Below are 20,898 nucleotides of genomic sequence, written 5' to 3' on the forward strand. Positions count from 1 at the left end.
GATCAAAATCAAGAATTTGCTTAAAATATAGAAGCTATCACTCGAAACATTAAAGCATCTCCGACTCAAGCATCAAAATAACATTTGACGCTATTTTGATGTTTGGACATCTCCAATGGAGCTGCGCTATTTGCAAAATAGCGTTAATATAAATTTAAAAAATATACATTAAATAACTAATAAAAAATTTAAATAAATAAAATAAAAAATATTCCGAAGATATTTTTTTTAAAGTAAGATTTGAAGTAGATGGGTTGGAGATTAATATTGTATTTGATACAGAAATTGTACTATTTTAAAGTAGAATTGCTTTAAAATAGAGTCTTGGGTTGGAGATGACCTAAGTGAACATTTCATTTATACTATTCATCGATGCACAAACGTTGTGTATACACAACATAATAAATAATAAATATTACATTGTACAATAACATTAGCAAACTCTATAAATATTTCAAAAGTTTATTAATTTAATTAATTTTGGAATAAATGGAAGCTTTCATTTGATTTTTTAAAAAGAGCAGAGCTCTTGTGAGACGGTTTCACGAATCTTTATCTGTGAGACGGGTCAACCTTACCGATATTCACAATAAAAAGTAATACTCTTAGCATAAAAAGTAATACATTTTCATGGAATGACCCAAATAAGATATACGTTTCATAAAATACGACCGTCTCACACAAATTTTTTTCTTTTTTATAAAAAAATATTTTCCATTCCCGATAAGACTATGTGTATCTCGATTTCAAATTTTAGAAAAATAAAAAAAGGCGTGGTGTTGAAGTTAACATTTAAATAAATGAATAATGGTTTTTTCAAAATAAATAAATTGTGGGGCCATGATAGCATGATATTTTTGTAAGAAGTTTAATTAAATAATAAGATATTTATTATATTCATTAAAACAGACAATATTTGACAATGTTATTGTCGTTGAAAAATATATTTAAAATGTGTGTATTGAATATTTGAATGTTGAATATTTGAATGTTGAAAATAAGAGTTGTAAATATTGAAAATTAGTGTGTGATGATGTAGGTAATGATGTATTTTATTTTTGGATTATTTGTAAAGATTTCCTATAAATAGATCTCTCATTTGTGAAGAAAACACAATTGAGTAGAGAGAAAAATATTATAAAGTATGTAGTTTGGTAAATTTTGAGAGTTTGAGATTTTTACTTTTTACCATAAATTTTTACTTTTTCACAACACGTTATCAGCACGAAGCTCTAAAAGTCCTCCATCCTTTTTCCAAGCTCCAAACAGAAGAAAAAGGTAACAAAAGTAATAATATTTATTTTACTGTTATTTATTTATTGTGTATATATTTAATATATGATATAATGTTAATATTAATAATAAAAATAAATTTTTCAAAAACTTGTTATAAATCCTGGGAGGATGTTAAGACGACATCCTACACTCCCGGTAAACGACAAGTATAAAAGCCTATAAGATTTTTAAATAAAATATCTTATGACACATCATTATAATAATATGATATGATATACATAATTATTTAAATATGTCTAATATTATATACACCATATTATTACCATAAAATTATACAAATACATACTTTTATTTTTTTTTATACACCAACGGTCATAAACGGTAACAAAACGGCTAGTTTTTGCCCTATAAATATGATCTCATAAACACATTCAATCACTCCAACTTTCTCTTCTTCTCTAAAAATTATTTTTCACTAAATTTTCGAAGAAAAAAGAAGATGGCTTTCTCAAGGTTATTTTTAATTATTTTGGTTATCATACTCACGAGTCTTTTATTTATCGGAGAATATCCTCCTCGTGTGTTTTCTTTATTTTTACAAATGCTTGTACTTGTTGTTTATCCATTACTTTGTATTGCAATATTCATTAACTAATAAAATGCATCATAATTTTTTTAGTACCACCATGTCAAATTTGACAAAGCTCAAATTTGTTGCGCTCGACATCGCGGGAAAAAATTATATGCCATGGACTCTCGATGTAGAAATGCATCTTGAGTCATTGGGTCTAAGTGAGACAATAAAAGAAAATGGCATATCGACATCACAAGAAAAGGCAAAAGCCATTATATTTTTGCGTCGACATCTCGACGAGGGATTGAAATGTGAATATTTAATTGAAAAAGATCCCATGGCTTTGTGGAAAGGATTGAAAGAAAGATTTGAACATATAAGGGAAGTTATACTTCCGATCAGCCCGTGATGAATGTAATATGTTAAGATTCCAAGATTTTAAGAAAGTCAGCGATTATAATTCAGCGATGTATCGAATAATCTCGCAGCTAAAATTTTGTGGACATGAGGTCACAGAATCGGAAATGCTTGAAAAAACATTTTCCACGTTTCATGCATCAAATATTACTCTACAGCAACAATATAAAGTACGTGGATTTGCGAGATATTCTGAACTCATCGCCTGTCTTCTTGTGGCGGAAAAAAACAACGAGCTATTAATGAGAAATCATCAGTCCCGACCCACTGGATCAACAGCATTTCCAGAAGTAAATGCTGTAAGTAAAAATGAATTTAAACCTGGAAACCAAAATCAAATTCAAAGACAAGGTTTTGGTCGAGGTCGAGGTCGAGGTCGTGGACGTGGACGTGGACGTGGACGTGGAATTGGCCGTGGTCGTGGTCGAGGCCGTGGTTTTGAAAACAATAGAGATAGTTATTTTTATAATTCATCTCAAAAGAGCGTCCCAAACCATCCACAGAAAAGACATCATGAGAATACAAGTGTTAATGAGAATCACTCAAAAAGATATGAAAGTTCTTGTTTCAGATGTGGTACTCCAGGACATTGGTCCAAAATTTGTCGAGCCCCTGAACACCTTTGTAAACTTTATAAAGAATCATTAAAGGGGAAAGAAAAGGAGACCAACTTCACTGAACGCAGTGACCATTTGAGTGATTCAACTCATTTTGATGCTGGTGATTTTATGAATGATTTCTCTGGAAATGATCAATATGTTGGTGGGATAGAAATGAACAATATTGATGCTGCAGATTTTCTCAATGATTTCTCTGAAAATGAACAATATAGTGGTAGAATATAAATGTACAATAATTTATTTTTCATGTATGCATATAATGTTTTATTGTATAATTATGATATGTGTTATATTTAAATATATATTGCCAGTAATTTTATTTCATTGCATATTTTTTTGAAGTTCAAAAAATGGAAAATGCTATGAGCAAAGCTGAAGTTTGCATACCCGATAGTGGTACAACGCACACTATCCTCCGAGATAAAAGATATTTCTTGGAACTAAAACCAACAAAAACAACGGTGAATTCAATATCAGGTCCTGTAGACTTGATTAAAGGATGTGGTAAAGCACAATTTTTGTTACCTAATGGTACAAATTTTTTTATCAATGATGCTTTATATTCACCACAATCGAAAAGAAATTTGTTGAGTTTTAATGATATATATTCCTATGGGTATGATACTCAAATAATGAATGAAGTGAATAAGAAATATATGTGTCTTATCACATATAAATCAGGAAAGAAATATGTGATTGAAAAACTACCAATGCTCCCTACTGGATTGCATTATACACATATAAGTCCGATTGAATCAAACATGGTAGTTGATAATTCTTCAATATTAACCAATTGACATGATCGATTGGGACATCCTGGTTCAACAATGATGCGAAGAATTATAGAAAATACACATGGTCATCCGCTGAAAGACCAGAAGATCTTTCAGAATAATAAGTTTCAATGTAAAGCATGTTCTCTTGGAAAACTTATTATAAGACCATCACCAGCCAAAATCCAAACTGAATCACCAATGTTTCTTGAACGTATTTAGGGTGATATTTGTGGACCAATCCATCCACCATGTGGACCATTCAGATAATTTATGGTATTGATTGATGCCTCCAGCAGATGGTCACATGTATGTTTATTGTCAACTCGAAATGTTGCATTTGCAAGATTACTTGCTCAAATAATAAAATTGAGGAATCAATTTCCCGATTATACAATCAAGAAAATTAGACTTGATAATGCTGGTGAATTTACTTCCCAAACTTTCAATGATTATTGTATGTCTATGGGAATCATTGTTGAGCATCATGTTGCTCATGTACATACACAGAATGGATTGACTGAATCATTGATTAAACGTCTGCAAATGATTGCCAGACCAATGATTATGAAAACAAAGCTCCCTATTTCTATATGGGGACATGCAATTTTACACGCTGCTTCATTAATTCGCATAAGACCAAGTGCATATCATAAATACTCCCCATTGCAGCTTGCATTTGGTAAAGAACCAGACATTTCTCATCTGAGAATTTTTGGATGTATGGTGTATGTGCCTATTGCACCACCGCAATGAAAGAAAATGGGACCTCAAAGAAAGGTTGGAATTTATATCGGTTATGATAGTCAATCAATCATTCGATATCTTGAACCTCAGACAGGCGACGTGTTCACAGCACGTTTTGCTGATTGTCATTTTAATGAGGAAATCTTCCCAATGTTAGGGGGAGAACAGAAACATACCGAAAAGGAAATTACATGGCATGTATCATCATTTTTACATCTGGATCCAAGAACAAAACAATGTGAAAAAGATGTACAACAAATTGTACACTTGCAAAGAATAACCAATCAAATACCAGATGCATTTGCTGACACAAAAGGGGTAACTAAATCATATATACATGCTGCAAATGCCCCTGCTCGAATTGAAATTCCAAATAAACAAATTGAAGATACTCATGATGTCATTAAACGCCTGAAGCGTGGAAGGCTAGTTGGTTCCAAGGATAAAAATCCTCGAAAAAGAAAATTTATAGAGAAACACGATGATCACAAAATAAAGAATGATGTTCCTGAAGAAACACATGATAATCACAAAATAGAGAATGGTGTTCCTGAAGAAACACATGAAGATGAAAATATTCTGTCAGAACCACAAACTGACGAGAATCATGAAATCTCTATCAATTACATTAATACTGGAAAAATATGGAACCGAAAAGATATAGAAGAAATTGATGATATATTTTCTTATAATGTGGCAATCGACATCATAAATGATAATGAAGATCATGAACCAAAATCTTTTAGTGAATGTAAAAATCGGCAGGATTGGATAAAATGGAAAGAAGCCATCCGGGTTGAATTGGATTCGCTAAATAAACGTAATGTTTTTGGACCTATAGTCCTTACACCTGAAGGTGTAAAACCTGTTGGATACAAATGGGTTTTTATTCGAAAGCGAAATGAGAAAAATGAAATAGTGAGATATAAAGCTCGACTTGTTGCACAAGGTTTTTCTCAAAGGCCTGGAATTGATTATGAAGAAACGTACTCTCCCGTGATTGATGCAATTACGTTTCGGTATTTGAGTAGCTTGGCGGTATCTGAAAATTTAGAAATGCGTCTTATGGATGTTGTTACAGCTTACTTATATGGATCACTTGATAGTAATATATATATGAAAATCCCTGAAGGATTTTAGATGCCTGAAGCACAAAGTTCAAAACCCAGAGAATGTTATTCTGTGAAATTACAAAGATCGTTATATGGGTTAAAGCAATCTGGTCGAATGTGGTATAATCGACTAAGTGATCACTTGATGAAAAAGGGATATGTAAATAATTCAATATGCCCTTGTGTTTTCATCAAGAAAACAACATCCGGATGCGTAATTATTGCTGTATATGTTGATGATTTAAACATCATTGGAAAGAATAAGGAAATTCAAGAAGTTGTGTCATACTTGAAGGAAGAATTTGAAATGAAGGATCTTGGAAAAACCAAGTATTGTCTGGGTTTACAAATTGAACAAAAAGAATGTGAAATGTTTGTTCACCAGACAAATTATACAGAAAAGATCCTTAAACGTTTTAATATGGATAGATCAAATCCTTTAAGTACTACAATGGTTGTTAGATCATTAAACATAGAAAAGGATCCATTCCGACCATGTGAAGATGATGAAGATATTCTTGGTCCAGAAGTACCATATCTAAGTGCTATCGGTGCCCTTATGTATCTTACAAATTGTACAAGGCCTGATATATCTTTTGCCGTAAATTTGTTGGCAAGATTTAGCACATATCCAACAAAGAGACACTGGAACGGAATTAAACATATATTCCGTTATCTACGAGGAACGACAGACTTGGGACTTTTGTATTCAAAAGATGCTAATCCAAGTATAATTGGTTATGCCGATGCTGGATACTTATCTGATCCACACAAGGCACGTTCCCAAACTGGATATGTTTTTACTCGTGGAGGCACTGCAATTTCTTGGCGTTCACAGAAACAAACGCTCGTAACAACTTCATCAAATCATGCCGAGATTATTGCACTACATGAAGCAAGTCGTGAATGTGTGTGGTTAAAATCAATGACCCAACATATCCAAATCTCATGCGGATTATCATTCGACGAGAAGCCTGTGATACTATATGAAGATAATGCTGCATGTGTTGCTCAAATGAAAGAAGGATACATAAAAAGCGACAGAACTAAACATATTCCTCCTAAGTTCTTCGCATTACCAAGGAGCTTGAGAAGAATAAATGTATTGATGTTCGTCACATTCAATCAAGTGAAAATTCATCAGATCTCTTCACAAAGGCGCTTCCTACGTCAATATTCAGAAAGCATATATATAATATTGGAATGCGCAATCTTCGAAATTTGTGAAGAATTATTCGTGTCAACATGAGGGGGAGTTTACGTGACTGCACTCTTTTTCCCTTGCTATGGTTTTTATCCCACTGGGTTTTTCCTAGTAAGGTTTTTAACGAGACAGTATAAAAACACGTAATGAAGACAATCATTATGATCATCATCACAAGAGGAGTGTTGAAAAATATATTTAAAATGTGTGTATTGAATATTTGAATGTTGAATATTTGAATGTTGAAAATAAGAGTTGTAAATATTGAAAATTAGTGTGTGATGATGTATGTAATGATGTATTTTATTTTTGGATTATTTGTAAAGATTTCCTATAAATAGATCTCTCATTTGTGAAGAAAACACAATTGAATAGAGAGAAAAATATTATAAAGTGTGTAGTTTGGTAAATTTTGAGAGTTTGAGATTTTTAATTTTTACCATAAATTTTTACTTTTTGACAACAACTGTTATATTGTTATATATTTTTATTTAAAGGATTTTTTCTTTTCTCATGTAATCCTCTCTGGATCCCATCAGTTGATTGTATTTTTAATTCGCTGCCATTTTCAGATTCAGTCCCACATATTAATAACATTTGACGAAAAATCAACCAAACCTCTGCAAAAAAACATTAAATAGATCAATTCATGTCGTCGACATGACTACCTTGGAATATGTAATTAGATATATTATAAAATTTTGAAAAAATTATATATAAAATATCAATATGATGGTTCAATAATTTATTTATTCAGCAATAATATATATTTTGATGCAATATCCTTTTTTTTCAACAAAATAATAATTCATTAAATTTAAGCTTATATATTTTAATGTAATATAAAAAAAATCATTTAAGTTAAAAGGATAAATGTTCCTTACCTCGTGATTTAAATAGTTAATTTCTAAGTCAAGTTGGGTGACCTCCCCAGCAATTAAAGCTCTCGGCAGAATCAGATCTATTCAAAATATACTAAAGCAAATATATATATGAAATGTTTTTACGGATCGTATTTGTGAGACATATATTTTATTTGAGTCATCCATAATAAAGTATTACTTTTTATACTAAGAATATTACTTTTTTTTTTGAATATCAGTATGATTGATCCATCTCATAGATAAAGATCCGTGAAACCGTCTCACAGAATATCTACTCATAAACTAAAATCTTGGAGTGAATCCAATTCTCCCCACCATGGTCTATTTTACTGTAACAGAAATTTTAAAAATAAAATATTTTAATTTTTTAAAAACATATATCGTACTCACGAGTCAATTTTATAAGATATATATTTTATTTCGATAACATATGAAAAATATCATTTTTAATGTCTCAAAATATAATTTTTGTATTGTAAATATAAACAAGATTGATTCGTTCGATGAATAAAAATATACGATACAATCTCATAAAATATCTGCTCTTGATAAAATGGATGAAAACATTGTTCAGGTTCTCATATAATGATCGAAAGTCGAAACAAATCGTTTGTAAATTTTTTACTCTAGATGACGAGAGAGCTTCTTCAACAAAAACTTTGACCCGACCTAACCCAACTCTAAATTTGTTACATGAATCAAATCCATGATTTAATCTAGTTCAAAAAATGGATGCTAAAAAAAGTAATGATCAAGGAAAAAACAGAAAAAGCAATTAAATAAGGGAATTGCAAGTTTAACTTATCTGCCATACTGATGGCATTTAACTGCGACTGCCCCTTTTTTTTCCCATGCAGAAAAGGAGTAGATTTAGACAGTGATAATGGAGATTATCATTAAGTTTTCTGAATAAAAATGGAGTCTTTTGTTCATTAATAACGTATACTAATGTCTATGGACACCCACATTGGTGCATTAATGGGTGATTATTAACACCCATTAATATTCATGCACCAATGTGAGTGCATGAATTATTAATCTTGGCTGCCATGTCAGTCAAGAAATTCATCAGAATGAACGGCATTATTTCGCAAATAACGACGGTTTTTCGTAAACCGTCGCAAATTGAAAAACGTCGCTACTTGCGACGGTTTCTCAAAACCCGTCGCTACTTGCGACGATTTTTCACAAATCGTCGCTATGTGCGACGCTTTCTCACAAACTCGTAAAATAAAAGAGTCCAACATTTTTATCATTTTTTAATAATATTTTAATGAATATTGAAATTAAGTTATTTTTAAAATAATAATACTATTTATTTTTAATAATATTTGTTGTAAAATTTTAACAAAATTAGAAAGATATTGAATTAATTAAAATTTAAAAAAAATGAGTAAGTGGACAGTGGGACCCATAAATAATGAAAGTTGATATTAAATGAGTGTGAGTGTGTGTTAATAATGAGAAAGCGTTAATGTTAGTGGTGGAAAAAAATACCGAAATACCGAAAAACCGTACCGAAAAAATACCGAACTTACCGAAAAAATCAGTATACCGAACATTTCGGTACGGCCGAAATGTTCGGTATCGGTATCGGTATGAGATATTTTTTTTCGGTATTTCGGTATATAACGAAATACCGAAAATAATTTTTTATCATTATTTTTTTTAAATTTAAGTTCGATATACCGAAAAAATGTCAAAGATGGAAAGTTAATAAAATAGATTAACGTGGACGAACGCGGATGCCTTGATAACGCGGAAACGCGTGTACTGCACCGAAATGTGAGAGGCTGGCAATTATGGACAGAGGTCATATATACTCAGTAAAGATTCCATTTCTTCCCATTCAAATCTCTGTCAGTATTATTTTATATATTTATATTGTATATACATAGTATGAGTCGCTAAAAATCTTTGAATATAAGCGGGTTTCTTGTAACTTCATTCAAATCAACCTGGTATGTTTCAAATCTTTTTTGCATTTGATCTGGTTTTTTTTTTCTTTTTGGTTGAAATCCCACTTCAGATCTGCTAGATTCTTGTCAGCATTTCATGTTTTGGCCTAGATTCGCTGTTCTCGTCTCATCTACTTTACAACCCATTCGTGAAAATGCGCATAATGATGTGAATGAAACGATTATTACTATTTCTTGGCCTGTGGTTAAAATTTGAGAGTGTTTGATGGATTTGAGGTGGATGTTTGCAGATACATTGGTTTCTGCGCAATGAGGAAAGCATTGCTGCTGTTCTCTATAACAATCTTGGCCTTTTGGGATGTTTCTGATGTGAAAGCAGAGGATGCTTACAAGTACTACACTTGGACTGTTACTTATGGAACTGCCTCTCCTCTTGGCCAGCCTCAACAGGTCAGTGTCATCTAGAGCCATCCCAAGATTTTGAAAATTGGGGTGGGGTTTAGTATATTTTCGAGTCTTTAGAATTTATGAGATGTTCATGTTGGGTTCTGCAGGTTATCCTCATCAACGGTCAATTTCCAGGTCCTAGGCTTGATACTGTGACCAATGACAACATAATCCTTGACCTTGTCAATAAGTTGGACCTGCCCTTTCTTTTGACATGGTGAGTCACATGAATGATAAACTACCACGTGTAGCAAATCAAGAAACTGACAGCAGTAATCTTGGAACCTGTGGCTTGCTATGTATACTTTAAACTATACACCCAATATGACCCGAACAAGTTGCTTTCGATGCTACGATTTTGTTTCTTTTTTTGTACAAACTACGGTATGTTACTAGTAGTGTTATTTTTTTAGGAGATTGGATGCTTGAAAGTTAAAATCTATCGCTTGAATTAGCTGCATTGTGTGATATAGGAATGGGATCAAACAAAGGAAGAATTCTTGGCAAGATGGTGTTGTGGGGACTAATTGTGCAGTCCCACCAAATTCGAACTTCACATATAAGTTCCAAACTAAGGATCAAATCGGAAGCTACATCTACTTCCCATCGACTCTGATGCACAGAGCTGCCGGAGGATTTGGTGCGCTTAATGTGTATGCAAGATCTGTTATTCCGGTCCCGTACGCTCCGCCTGCCGGAGATTTCAGCCTGCTTATTGGTGATTGGTATAAAACCAGTCATAAGGTGAGAGAGAGTTCTGTATTTTCGTGGATGATGCATTATAATAATCGTTTCCCGAGCCTTACCTTGAGCTAGTTAGAATCGACGATAGAGATCTGTATTCCTCGGTGGAAACGATGAGAAAATGGTTGAAATCACGTGTGTTAAATACTTGATAAAAAAATTGTTTTACAGGGGTTGCAGCAGATTCTTGATTCTGGAAAATCTTTGCCTTTCCCCGACGGCTTACTTATAAATGGTCAGGGTCGAGCTACCTTCAGTGGCGATCAAGGTGATTTTCCAGGGGCTGAAATCTTAAATTCATGCACCCTTTATGTCTGGAACGAAATTTCGAAGCTGCCTTTTTTTTGGGCTATGAAATGCAAATCAGAATAATCATGAAGAGCTGTGTATTCCAACTGTTTCCTGATCTGAATTTTCAGGTAAAACATACTTGTTCAGAGTCTCGAATGTAGGCCTATCCACCTCCATCAATTTCAGAATCTCGGGGCATAAATTGAAGTTAGTCGAGGTTGAGGGGTCGAATGTGGTTCAGAACGTGTATGATTCTCTTGACGTACACCCTGGTCAATCCTCGACAATTTTAGTAATCTTGGATCAGCCTCCGAAAGACTACTACATCGTCGCGGACACAAGATTCACGACCACAGTTCTTACCGCAGCTGCGGTTTTACACTACACGAACTCTCAGGCCCCCGTTTCTGGACCCTTGCCACCCGGCCCACCTCCTGGAATTGAGTGGTCCATTGAGCAAGCTAGAACTTTCCGGTAAAACTTGAAGAACGACGGACTTGAGAAACCAACAGCCAGTAATTTGCCTTTTCTTTTCGAGTAACCTTATGTGTTCCCATCTCGTTTGCAGGTGGAACTTGACATCCAATGCAGCCAGGCCGAACCCTCAGGGCTCGTTCCATTATGGGAATATTACAACATCAAGGACGATTGTTTTGGCTAATTCGGCCCCTATCATAAACGGGAAGCAGAGATACGCTGTCAATGGCGTTTCTTACATCAATGCTGACACCCCTCTAAAGCTTGCTGATCATTTCAACATTCCTGGTGTTTTCAGTCTAAATTCGGTCCCGAGTTCTCCATCCGGTAGTGGCGCACATTTATCCACAGCCGTGATTGGAACCTCTCTGCACGAATGCATAGAAGTCGTCTTCCAAAACGACGAGAATGCCATGCAATCTTGGCATCTTGATGGCTACGATTTCTGGGTCGTTGGGTATGATACCATATTTAGCCACCTTGAAAAAATCGTATTCGAGGATTGAGTTCTAACCACATTCCTATTCCTTGTAAAACAGATTCGGGACAGGACAGTGGACACAAAGCAGCAGGAAAGGATACAATCTTGTTGATGCCTTAACCAGACATACCACACAGGTAACTTAAAAACTCATCAGCATCATTCCACAATCCTTTTCGCGACATATCCTTACTGCTTTTCTTTTGGGTACATTTTTTAGGTATACCCGAATTCTTGGACAGCTATTTTAGCATCACTGGACAACCAAGGAATGTGGAATTTGAGGTCTGCATTGTGGGGAAGGCAATATCTTGGGCAGCAATTATATCTGAGAGTTTACAATACAATTCCCAGCTTGGCTAATGAATATGATATACCTACAAATGTTCTACTCTGCGGCAAAGCTGTGGGCAGAACCAAGATCCATGGCTAGTTCGAGGATTTTAATGAAATCATCAAGTATTTCTACTGTTTTCCAGTCATGAGAGGTTGACTGCTAGGCTAGTATATTTATATCGAGGAAGAATCTTGTCTAACTTTTTTTACACTTTTTCTATTTTTGTGATGTTTTATGTTATGACTATATTATTTAATAAATTTTAAAACTATTTTGAGAATGTGTATTGTTTGTATCACAATGAAGGGATGACTTCAACTTACCTTATTGTGTTACATTTTTATTCAACAATTCACGTTTATTTTCGCGTATGAGTTCTACTATTTTTTTGTAGACTCCATGCGTGCAAAGAATTAGAACCATTGGATGCAATCTTAAGATATCATCTTGTCACGATGAGTAAAAGATATGAAAATAATCGCTCGATTGAAATTTTTTCCACAAAAACTATCCGTTTATTATAATAGATAAGCTAGTTAGTTAACTTTGTTGTATATTTAGGTATAATACATGGAAAATCAGTTCATGTATTACATCTTTTTACCATATTAGACACCACCCAACAAATGTTAGAACCCAAAAGTTTCCTTATTATGACAATTGAAAGAAGAATAGGTCTTCTGTGAGACGCTTTCACGAATTTTTATCTGTGAGACGGGTCAACACTACCGATATTCACAATAAAAAGTAATACTTTTAACATAAAAAGTAATATTTTTTCATGGATGACCCAAATAAGAGATCCGTCTCACAACTACGACCCGTGAGACCGTCTCACACAAGTTTTTGCCTTGAAAGTAACCCACGATTTAGATAAAAAAATTAATTAGAAATCGAATATGTTGACCAAGTGAATACCAAATTAATTTTATTTATAACTTGTTTGCACCAAATTAATAAAAAAACATATATCTTTTTTTTTTCTCACAATATTTTGTAAAAATTCTTTATTTTATTAATGAAACAATTTTAAAAAATATATGTATACTAACATTGAGAAAATATTTCTATATATTACGTACTTTTTCCTAATAGTTTCGCAGAAAAAAAAAATTCAGGTGTGCTTGGTCTCCAAAGTCGCTTAATATTAAATTAATGTGTGCGACAAAATCAACACGCTTCTCCGAGTCTTCCAACCTGGAATAACTTGAACTATTTACGCCACCACTAACCGGATCGGACCTCACATCGGCGGCGGTATCTCCGCTTGATTTCCTCTCTAGTTTTCCAAATTCGAACATCTTCTCGCTCTTCCTTGTCTAGCAATCACGATGAATTGTGAAGTTTTCCAGCTCAAAGAACTCGTCAGTATCCTTTTTTTTTATCACTCTCGCGATGATATATTTTTATTCGCCGACGGTTAACGATTAATTTTTCAATCAATAAATCAGGAAGTTGAGCATTTTGAGATACGTGAAGTTCTCCGATGTAAGTTGCTTTTCTCTTTACCTTTTTATTTATTTATTATCTGTTGACGAACTGATGATTCGACTTTATTATAATTTGGTGATCGTTTTTAGTGAGATTTTTTCCTGTTTACTTGCGTGGCTGAATTTTGATTATTTTTGCTGTAATTTGTATGATGAATATTTGAAATTGAGATTGATGTATGATCTAGTATCATGATTATATGATCACTCTTAATATTTGTCATTGGGAACCATCGGTGGTTACTTTGTTGAACAAATCAAGATTTTGTGGATATCTAATATGCTGTTGTTTGTTACCGATGCCATTTGTGCTTACAATTACTGATGGTGTGAATGCTGATGTGCAGGCATTCTACACACTGTGTTGTTCCATCGAGCTTTAGGCCTAGTGCGCCCTAAAGATGTTGATTTGGAGCTTTTTGAGATTACATATGTAACTAATTTCCAATTTCTCAGAGATTGGCTGATAAGATCTTCCTTGATCTCATTTTTTGTTGGTTATTCAGTTTCTCGCTGCTAGTAAAGTAAATTAATCCTGCTTAGAACTTTTTTATAGTGTGCAAGTTTTGCATTCTTTGAACTTATGTGTTGAATCTTTTGATTGGGACTTTTAATGGATTAGAGATCTGTCCCTGTTTTTTTTTTTATATAATTATTGGACCCAATTCTTTGAACGAAAAATGGTTTCATTTGATATACTGTCTCCTCATGCATAAGGATGAATTGACTGCTTTCTTTGGTGCTTTAGTTGTATGTATTGTGTAATTTAAACAAGCTTTGCTCTTTATTTAAGCTTTCCTTGAATTAGTGGACTTCACAAAGCTTCTAGCTTGACCTGAGTTTTGTAAATTCTGAAGTGTCATGGCACTTTCACATCCATAACTAATTAACAATTATGAGTTAAAACCAAATTTTGTGAGATACAACGCTATTATACTTCTCATTCTTGATAGAGTCTTAATATGGTTGCCATGGTGGTGCTTGATGTATGTTTTTATTATAATACTATGCATTTTCATTTAAATTTTAGTTTTTCTCTGTTGTGTGGCCTTTGGGTAGGTATTCCTAGTATCACCATTAAAAAAATGTTTCTTTTTCGGATGGAATGCCAACATATGCCAACAAATCTCTTAGTTTCTATTTGGATGGAAAGATTTGATAGATTTGGATTTCAAATCCTTGCTACAAATCCGTTCAAATTATTTGGTTAATATTCAAATCCATTATCTTTGATTTTAAGGCATTTTTTAAAAAATAAAACCAAGGTATTTCAAATCCTAAGTTATTGGAGTTGTTTCAGATCTATTGTTAAAACAAAACCTCCAATCCAAATGTAGCCTTAGTTTTTTCAATGCCCCCCTGCTCATGGGTAATTTCAGATGAGATTTTTTATTTTTGCTTTGTAACGGTTCTTCACCTTTTTTATATCTAATATGCAGGTGCAATGTGGTGATATGGAGGTAGAGAGAAAAATTGACGAGAAGATCGACCAGTTCATTGATAGGGTGGAGAAGCACCCAAACAAGAAAAATCAGGTCCATGGATTGCAACAATCTTAAACTCTACAAAATCTGTGGTTCATACAGTTTTGGTCAATTTATTTTATTTTTTTAAGTGCGTGGAAGGACCAATGACACTGAGGTTTCATAGGCATTAGTTGTGTCAAGAGTCAAGAATGTCCATTAGTCTCGATCCACCTTTGATTTTAGCTTACATTTGGTCAATTTATTTTTATTTTTGTCATGCTGAAGAATTTTTACACAAGGTCTACCTCCTTGCTAAATAATTCCATCCTAGCTGACATATTTTGCTGTTAACATTTTTTCACTGAGTCGCCAGGGCAAGATGATGTAGCTATCTCTTTGTTAGATTAGTCTCCTGTTGCAATTCCTGATGTAACATGTATTTTCTTTTCAATGCAAAGGCTTATGAGGATCCAATCTGTGGCAGATACGTGTTTTTTGCATGCTTTCATGTAGTGAACATTTTGAGAGCTGGTCAATTATGTGAATTTATTTCATCCTGCTTTAGTCTAAATGATAATGCTAATACACTCTGGTTCTGCTGAATGCAAATTGTTTTAGTGATGCATGTAGTTGTGTGAGAAGGAAATGGTAGACTTTATTATTGATGAATTGGATTCTGCCTTGAAAGTCTCTTTTCTGAATTCATTATGACGTCTCTTGATGTTGTTTGTTCTGTACATTTTTGGAACCCAGATATGTTTGTCCTTCTATGAAGTCAAAAACAAACAGGCCACATGGTTCACTAACAGAGTTGAACGCCTCTACTGGGAACAGTGGTACATAAATTTGAATGTTGCACATCATCCTAAAGGACATTCTGGCAAGTCTCATAATTCAAAAATACTAGTTGATCCTGGAGGTAAAATTTTAATATGGTTTAGAGATTCAAGATTTCACTCTTTATTTTTAGCGTGCAAGTAGCTGTCACAGTAATTTTGTCATTGCCCACAGATACTGCGGCGGAGGCAAGGAGTGCTCGGCGCACTGCACTTGAAGCTTCTCTTCGTGATGTTTTATTTCAGATAATTAGGTTTGTCAATGATAAGAAGGATCATGTTCCTCCGATACCAAACCTTGAAGGTGTTTCATTTCCCTATGAAATTATCATCTCAAGGTACTGTCCATACCTTCATTTAGATTATTTTATCATGCCTTCGCTGATAGCTTGTAGGGTTTTCGTATATTATTTTCACACTGTCTTGTATACTATTTTATTTCAATGCCATGATTTTAAAAGTGAAACCTTTTCACTTGTTTCTGTGGCACTTGTGATATCTTGTACATAAATGGACTCAACTATAATCTCTATATATAAAGAACAGTGGAAGTTTTAAACCCTTCTATGACCCAGGGATAAATTTTAATTTATTCAGCTCATATTATGCAAAATAAAATATTTAAAATCTGGTACTGCACTGGTATTTGGATGAATCATGTTTACACTCACTTCTCTTCAAGGTCATATCACATCTTTTTACCATGTAACCTAATTGCTTTTAGTGATGTACGGTTTATTTATTTTATTTTGATGCATTTAGAATGTTTTCTGTGAAACTAAAGCAGCATTCTAGCATTAGTTATGAGGTCCTTTGAGTTGAAAGTTAGGGTTTTCTTCTTAAGATGAAAAATATCTCGTGATGTCCATCAACTTGTTGGCCCAGCTGAAACCAGCATATGTGCAGTTGATTATTTTCCATCGCTTAATCCACTACATTTTCTGTGCTTTTTAATTTTTCTAAATGAAATTTGCTTAAAGCTTCTCTTTGATACACTACAATATCTCCTTGGCATTACGTAGGTTGTTTGTAAATTTTAGTAGGATTTCAGAACAACCTACGTTAGATTTAATTAGTTATTCATTCAGATGAGAACAAAGCCCTAGCTTTGAATTTGTTGGCAAAAGGTACACAGAAGGTGCTTTTCTTACCGAACATACCGGAATTTGGATTTTTCTTTTCTTTTCTTTCTAAAAACAAATCGTATTCAAATCCTGTTACTGATGGTTCTCGATACCACTTATGTCTGTCTGGATTTCTAGTGAAACAGACTTAGAGAAAGGCATTAATAAAGTTGGTCGAGTATAGATTAATTGATAATCCTCCGGTTTTGCGATTACAACAAATTATCACCATGTCTTTCAATGTTGCTATTGTTATTTTTGTCTTCCTAGATGTACCTGAAGCCAAGTATAAAGCTGCTTAGTTATGTACTGCCTTCTCTTAGTTCATCAGATTCTGCATTTGGGATGGACATGTTCAAGAGGATGCTCCAAACTGGGCATCCTACAATGCTCAGTTGACTTGCAACGACCCTCAGCCGACCCTTCTTTTATTATATGTGTTTGTCCAGGAACTCATGTAGACTGCTTCACCTGTGAATATTAAGTATGGGCTAAAGTCTGTGAATGGCAGCTGTAAGCTACAAGTGAAAGTCATTTGATTGAAGAAACTGTGGATATGTACATATCAACATTATAACTGCTTTCCCTAAGTTTCATTTGGTTTTGTGTTTATGTGTTCAGATTGGATCTACGTTGAGAACATTTTGAGTCTCAATTATTTGGGAAACTGTTCGAAATCAAAAATCAATCCGTTTAAAAAATTGGTTATATTTCCCTGAGAAAGTAGAATCGGAAATGGTGATTCTGGAACAGAACCATCTGTGGATGATTCGGTTCCAAGTTCTCCACAAGTAGAAGCAGAACAAGCTGTTTTAGAACCGAAGTGTGATCGCGGCTAGTTGACCATTATTCACATAATTTGGTACGTGGCCTGTTCCAAGTTTGTGTCTCTTTACTTGGCTTGAGGCCTAAAGGCATTTTTTTTCAAGGAAAGAGATGTCCATATGACCATATCTTACATGTTGATCATGGCTTTTGCTCAAGCGATGGCCGTAAGGGCTTGTTTTTAGGTTTTTTTCTTCCCTTTTTTATGTACTAATTTAATTTCAATTTAAGATTTATAAGAGAAGCCTAGCGGGAAAGATGATTCCGAAAACTAAATTCATGATGTGACACTATGAAAGTGCATGTTTATGCCACAACTAATACGATATTAAGTTGTATGTAGATCGAATGATTGATATTCAATGAAAGCTTTGAAATGTCTTGATGTTGAGAAAGATTTGAAATCACCGTTAATATTTAAAAAATAAATAGTCATCTAATGCACATTGAAAAGTAACAGCTGCGAGTTCTATCTTTAAAAAAAAATTAAAATTCATTATTCAATAGATTTGTCTTCATAGATTTGAAGTCTTTAATTTCAAATATATAGATCCAAATGTTATATACTTTAGTGTTAACTAAATGCTCGTTGTTATTTATGGTATTCCAATATTTTTTTAATTTGTGTGAAAATATAAATAGACTTGTAATGATCACGGGTATACCGATCTCTTGAGTCTGTAATAACATCTCTCAAAGAATCTCGTGTATCGTTATTAACAATGTTATACTGTTCCTGGATGTGATTTCTCCCTCCAAGACTCTAACTCATTACCTCCAGGTCATCAAATGCATATGTTTTTGGAGTGTGAGTACTAATTGAATTAGTAAGATAACATTGTGGGTAAGGATACATGCATGAAATATTGTAAGAGATGTCTCCCATGTCCAAAAGATCGATAGGCTCGAGGTCATTACAAACCCAACCATAGTCCCATTGGTTATTGAAATCCTTACTTGGGCCAATCAACTAAACAATCGATCACAAGGAAAGAAGGCTCAATGTGTATATTTAATGGTCGTTGATATCATGACATACCAAAACAATTTTTATGCTTAATAATAATATAGCGTAAGGGACGAAGGTCACCATCAACATGTGGTCCATCAATTACCATTCTCAAACAAGCATATAAGAATTGAATAATTCTAAAGATACAATTAATAGATCGCAATATAATATTTGGTATCAGAGCAACGTGATACCTCTGCCTTGAAAATATTTGTTTTTCAGATCAAAACTTTAAGAAATTTTTTGGAAGTTTTACGTAAAAATTTTGAAACTTGAAGTTGAAATTGAATAAAATAACATTAAGAAACTTACTTGAGAATTTTTGTTCTCGGTTGAACCTTGAATTCTTCTTCGAAATCTCAAATTTTCAAAAATTTGCTTTCTGAAATTTTTATGAAATGAGAGTAAAAGTTTCGAACTAAATGTTCAGAAAGCTTGAAGAAGACAAGAATTCATTCGCTCTGAATTTTGATAAGTGAATTTAATATCCAATGAAATGATCATGGCCCATGTGAATAAAACAATTTTACACAATCACGTGAAGTGGCTGCAGAGCATTGATGAGAATGCATTATTTCGTCTATAATTATTTAAAATAATAATAATAATAATAATAATAAAGTATTATTATTATTTTATTATTATTAAATAATTTGATTTGGAAATAAATTTTAATATTTCCAAATTCAGTACAATTTTCAATACAAGTTTAGAAATTATTTTTTGCTTGTTAGATATAATGTCAAATATTATGGATAAAGTTTGATGTGTACATGCAAATTTAATATTATACTTGCATTTATTTTGAAGTTTTTTTTTAAATGCAAATTATATTGAAAAATATTTTGGAAAAACAATATTCACATTGTGTTCATATTAAATTATATTAAGTTGTTTATAATTTGAAATGAACATATCAAGTAAGATGTGAATATAATATTATAAAATATTTCAGATATTCACAAATGAACAAATAATCCTCACTTTATCACTACTCTGATAAAATAGAAAAACTGATGATGAGACCACATTTTCACATTTCTTTATAGCATTTCTAAACGGGCTCCCTCTGGGGCCTTTTCCCTCACGATATCTCCAATCATATCATCGTGTTAGTCACAAGTAAATCACTTCCTTCAAAACGTGCCATCTTATTCATCATCACTTAATAAAAGCATGCATATACATAATTTTTCATTTAAACCAAGCATGCACCGTATTTATCATAATTGCGTAAAAATCATAAACATGATGCATGAACATTTAAAATATCATGAATTTGTGTTCAGGGCGCTGCCAGGACCAACATCTCACCCCAGGTGCAAAATGACCATTTTGACCCTGGAAACCCAAAAATTATCGTTTCACTCCTAGACGTATAATTTCATATTTGTGACATTTTCTTAATTCGATTGACTATAACATGTCCCAAATAATTATTTAAGCCTATAAGAATTTTTTCATATTTTTATTTGGCTTAAATCGATAACTTTTAAATTAATCCTTAAATATAACATCAGAATGCGTTTTAATCCCGAATTAAATCAAACCATAGCATAAAATTCCCAAATTAAAAACTTAGACTTCTAATAATTATTTGAGCTTAAATATAATTTCCCATCATTTTATTAAGCTTAAATCTAGGCGTTTCAATTAATCCTTTAATTAACGTTTCGTGCGGTGACTAAATCCCGGATAATTCCAAAACTCATTATTTTGATCCGAAGCTTATCAAACTCCTAAAAATATCCCAAAACATAATTATAAGTATTTCTAGACTTAAACTCGAGCTCATTTCATAACTTAACCAAATTGTTTTAAAACTTGGACCGGAGTCTCGGTTTTAATCGGAATCGAACCGAAACTTAATCAAAATTTCCCC

At 33.1% G+C, this 20,898-nt stretch overlaps 2 protein-coding genes across 5 annotated transcripts; both read left to right on the forward strand.

The window, feature by feature from the left end:
• Nucleotides 1-9,388: 9,388 nt before the first annotated feature.
• LOC142549719 (L-ascorbate oxidase homolog) lies at nucleotides 9,389-12,628 on the forward strand. Its single transcript, XM_075658812.1, has 9 exons — nucleotides 9,389-9,528; nucleotides 9,777-9,936; nucleotides 10,041-10,150; nucleotides 10,407-10,677; nucleotides 10,849-10,945; nucleotides 11,097-11,442; nucleotides 11,537-11,902; nucleotides 11,985-12,063; nucleotides 12,147-12,628. The coding sequence occupies exons 2-9, from the start codon at nucleotides 9,796-9,798 to the stop codon at nucleotides 12,357-12,359; spliced, it is 1,623 nt and encodes a 540-aa protein (XP_075514927.1). The 5' UTR covers nucleotides 9,389-9,528; nucleotides 9,777-9,795; the 3' UTR covers nucleotides 12,360-12,628.
• A 758-nt stretch (nucleotides 12,629-13,386) lies between these two features.
• LOC142549720 (autophagy-related protein 101-like) lies at nucleotides 13,387-17,810 on the forward strand. Of its 4 annotated transcripts, none has more exons than XM_075658815.1 (7): nucleotides 13,390-13,627; nucleotides 13,715-13,751; nucleotides 14,101-14,186; nucleotides 15,193-15,288; nucleotides 15,973-16,138; nucleotides 16,231-16,393; nucleotides 17,450-17,810. In XM_075658815.1, exons 1-7 carry the CDS (start codon nucleotides 13,595-13,597, stop codon nucleotides 17,457-17,459), a joined length of 591 nt encoding a protein of 196 aa, XP_075514930.1. In that variant the 5' UTR covers nucleotides 13,390-13,594; the 3' UTR covers nucleotides 17,460-17,810. The 4 variants fall into 4 exon arrangements, with proteins under 4 accessions (XP_075514932.1, XP_075514930.1, XP_075514929.1 ...); XM_075658814.1 differs by having other exon boundaries at nucleotides 17,503-17,810; XM_075658813.1 differs by having other exon boundaries at nucleotides 17,511-17,810.
• The last annotated feature ends 3,088 nt before the right edge of the window (nucleotides 17,811-20,898 follow it).

This window comes from Primulina tabacum, chromosome 6, assembly GCF_025594145.1.
Source record: "Primulina tabacum isolate GXHZ01 chromosome 6, ASM2559414v2, whole genome shotgun sequence".
NCBI lineage: Eukaryota > Viridiplantae > Streptophyta > Magnoliopsida > Lamiales > Gesneriaceae > Primulina > Primulina tabacum.

Coding starts and splice junctions, on each gene's coding strand:
- LOC142549719 (XM_075658812.1), top strand. CDS start 9,796: ATGAGGAAAGCATTGCTGCTGTTCTCTATAACAATCTTGGCCTTTTGG. Junction 9,937..10,040: donor CTCTTGGCCAGCCTCAACAG/GTCAGTGTCATC, acceptor TGGGTTCTGCAG/GTTATCCTCATCAACGGTCA. Junction 11,443..11,536: donor GAGCAAGCTAGAACTTTCCG/GTAAAACTTGAA, acceptor TCTCGTTTGCAG/GTGGAACTTGACATCCAATG.
- LOC142549720 (XM_075658813.1), top strand. CDS start 13,595: ATGAATTGTGAAGTTTTCCAGCTCAAAGAACTC. Junction 14,187..15,192: donor AGCTTTTTGAGATTACATAT/GTAACTAATTTC, acceptor TCTAATATGCAG/GTGCAATGTGGTGATATGGA. Junction 16,394..17,510: donor TATGAAATTATCATCTCAAG/GTACTGTCCATA, acceptor TTAGTTCATCAG/ATTCTGCATTTGGGATGGAC.